General features: G+C 38.7%; 1 protein-coding gene across 1 annotated transcript; it reads right to left on the bottom strand.

Moving 5' to 3' along the window:
• Nucleotides 1-442: 442 nt before the first annotated feature.
• On the bottom strand, nt 443-2,654 carry LOC128240441 (putative nuclease HARBI1). Its single transcript, XM_052957080.1, has 5 exons — nt 2,231-2,654; nt 1,483-1,574; nt 1,185-1,296; nt 819-988; nt 443-661 (listed from the first exon to the last, which is right to left on the bottom strand). Exons 1-5 carry the CDS (start codon nt 2,652-2,654, stop codon nt 443-445), a joined length of 1,017 nt encoding a protein of 338 aa, XP_052813040.1.
• Between the last annotated feature and the right edge of the window lie 464 nt (nt 2,655-3,118).

The following is a 3,118-nucleotide window of genomic DNA, read 5'->3' as shown; positions in this document are numbered from 1 at the left end:
ATTATGGTCACAATCATGTATGTAAAGTTTGGTGAGGATTGGACACATACTTTTCAAGAATTAGATTGGAAACATATATTTTTGAAGTATTTTTGGCAAAAAAGGGCCGTAACTCCTAAATGACTAAAGCGATTTCCATGACTATCTAACTTGATCAAGATATTATGGTCACAAACATGTGTTTAAAGTTTGGTGAGGATTGGACAAACGGTTTTCAAGAATTAGATCGGAAATAATCTTCGGGACGTACGTACGTACAGACAGACAGACAGACAGACAGACGTACGTACGGACAAGGGCAACCCTATATGCCGCCACTTTGTGGGGGCATAAAAAGATGTTATGATTGCCATCTATGATGTTCTGCCTGAAAAGCTCATCACATTTAACAATACATGTGTATGTATTGATAAAAAGAATGTTGTATTACAAGTGATTTTACCTATCGCTCAAAGTACATTCTGGTCACATACTCCCTGGCGGCCCTCCCATCCATGTTGTCCCCAACATCAACTCCATGATAATGGGGGTTATCAATAGGGTCGATTGGGTCCACAGCAACGATATCCCTGCGATCGATCCCCGGATTGTGCAATGTGATGCAGTTTCTAATATGCATACATGCCCTATCTGGGGAACAGTTCAACTTCCTCCGAAGTACCTGACAACAAGAAAATGCATTGTTTTGGGAAAAAACACACATTGCAAGAACAAATTACTTTATATTACTATATTTTATATAATTAATACATTGCCATACATCTGTATAATGTTCCTTAAGCAGAGGGAAATTTTAAAAAGTGTTAATGTTATTCTACCTGAAACCGTTGCTTCAAAATTCCAAAGGTTTGTTCAACAGTGACCCTTGTGCGACACAGCGCTCCATTGTAACGTGCCTGTGCCTCTCCCACAGGATTCATGTAGGGGGTTAACATATACCTTGTACAGGCATAACCGCTGTCAGCAAGTAAAAACCCTTGCATATCACCTGCGGGTAAAATGTGTCATTATATTACAACTACACAACAGATCAATTAAAAAATAGCCAGATTGTCCCAGTATTTTTAACTGCTTTATCTAGGAAGCCTATATTTATCCGTGCATGCTATAACTAGATAGGAAGCATATGGTTTCAATTAACAGTACTAATGTATCCATTGATTAAGTCATATAAATGTTCTTACCATCTTCAAACCTCCTTCGGAGTGCACATTGGCGCCAGATACATGCATCGTGTGTCCTCCCTGGCCACATCACTACTGCTGATGTGATCATATATGAGGCATCACATACAGCCTGAAATATACACAGTTAATATTTGTGATTTCAATAATGCTAAATTACATATAATTCAAATCAGTTCAATAAATGCTATGTTAAGTGTAACTTTATAATTGAGTAGAAACTCAAGGATTAAGATGGTTATGGTAAATGAATTCAACATCTTGGAAAATGGATAACATTCAATTCAATTCAATTTACCTGAACATTTATTGTAGGAACTCCTTTCCTCCCAATGTAATCCTCTGCATTGGCCGATGGCTTCTTTATCAGAACATGGGTGCAGTCAATTACCCGACAACGTTGGGAAAGCCAGAAACATGATCATGTATAATTTTAGACTTATTAAGATTTCTTTGTTATTGGTCCCAGAAAACAGGAACTGTATATCATCGGTTACTCTCAATGGTTCCTGTGAAAACATCGAAATGTATTGAAATTTATACTCAGATTTTTAAATGGAATATTTAATCACATCAAATGAGGAATTGGATCATTCATCAAGATTTTATATATTAGTTACTTCTTTCAGTACTGTTAAAATACATGTAAAACTCCTGATACATGCAATTCTAACTTTTTTCACTAAAATATTTATATCAACAGTAATATTTGCATTGAAATGAAGGAATATGTCAAACAGGCACAACTTCATTTACCTCCAGTTATTGTCATGCTTAAAAATCACTTGTCAAGCCTTTGTTATTATTACTTACTTCATACATGTATACATAAATCCAGGTAAACATAAACATACATGTATTCATGACAGAAAGAGTGAAAAAGACTATAGATGAGCTATTTTTAGGTTAACCTACATAACAGGGTGCAAGGTTTGCGTCCCACTAAGAATATAACTCTCCTTCAATGAAGGTGACATAAACAATATTTTGCTGAGTAATTCCTTTAAAGCTTAATAAGTGAATATATTATAGAGGATATTACATACCAGCCATGGCACCGAACTGCTGCTTCACTTGGAGGACACGATCACCGGAGGGGAAGCAGATATACCGGTCTGCAAGAGCAGAAAGCACCTGTCCAACCTGGCGGCAAACTCTGCTTACTGTGGGCTGGCTCAGGTTGACAGTGTCACCGACAGTCAACTGGAAAGCTCCTGTTGCCAAAAACCGCAGGTAGCTTAAAACGCACAACACTAAAGGTATTGCGAAACACCTGCCTGTGTCCCGGGCAGCTGCCTGGCATAAATCAACAATGAAGTAGATCGTATCCGGCCGGAAATGATAGCGAGCAAATATCTCCTCTTCCCTTAGGTCCTCCAGAGGGTTACTCCTATCGCGAAAAACACGAGGACGTGGCACTTGCCTCAGATACATATGATCTCTAACGATAGCTCTATGTCCAGCCACCATCTTTGAAGGTTGCAAAGCTTCTAAATTATAGACTCAACGTTTGAGACTCAGGCTCAGACTTTGGACTCAAACTTTGATCTCAGAAACATTAGTGAATACCGTTTTACAGCCCAAAGTCTGAGTCTCGAGTCCTAAGTTTACTTTTGAGGCTAAGACACGTACGTGAATACAGGCCCAGATTAAATGAGGAACTTGACTGTACCTGGAATGTCTGTAGGAAAGCTGATCCACAGCGTCTTGGATCTCGGCAAATTAAAAAGCCAGAAGTACTAATTGGAGCCCAAATTTTGTTTCCAAAATTGCTCACCAAACTGTGACAAAAAGGACATAAAGGCTTGCTGTTCTAGAATTATTGAAAGACTGCGAGAGATTGGTAGTGGCAACATTATAGGCCAGATTTACCGCTTACCTGACGTTCGGAAGCTACAATCGAGTGCTATTCTGGAAACTGCGGTCACTGTGGG

Source organism: Mya arenaria, chromosome 7, assembly GCF_026914265.1.
Source record: "Mya arenaria isolate MELC-2E11 chromosome 7, ASM2691426v1".
Lineage (NCBI taxonomy): Eukaryota > Metazoa > Mollusca > Bivalvia > Myida > Myidae > Mya > Mya arenaria.
This window is presented reverse-complemented; position numbering and strand designations above follow the sequence as displayed.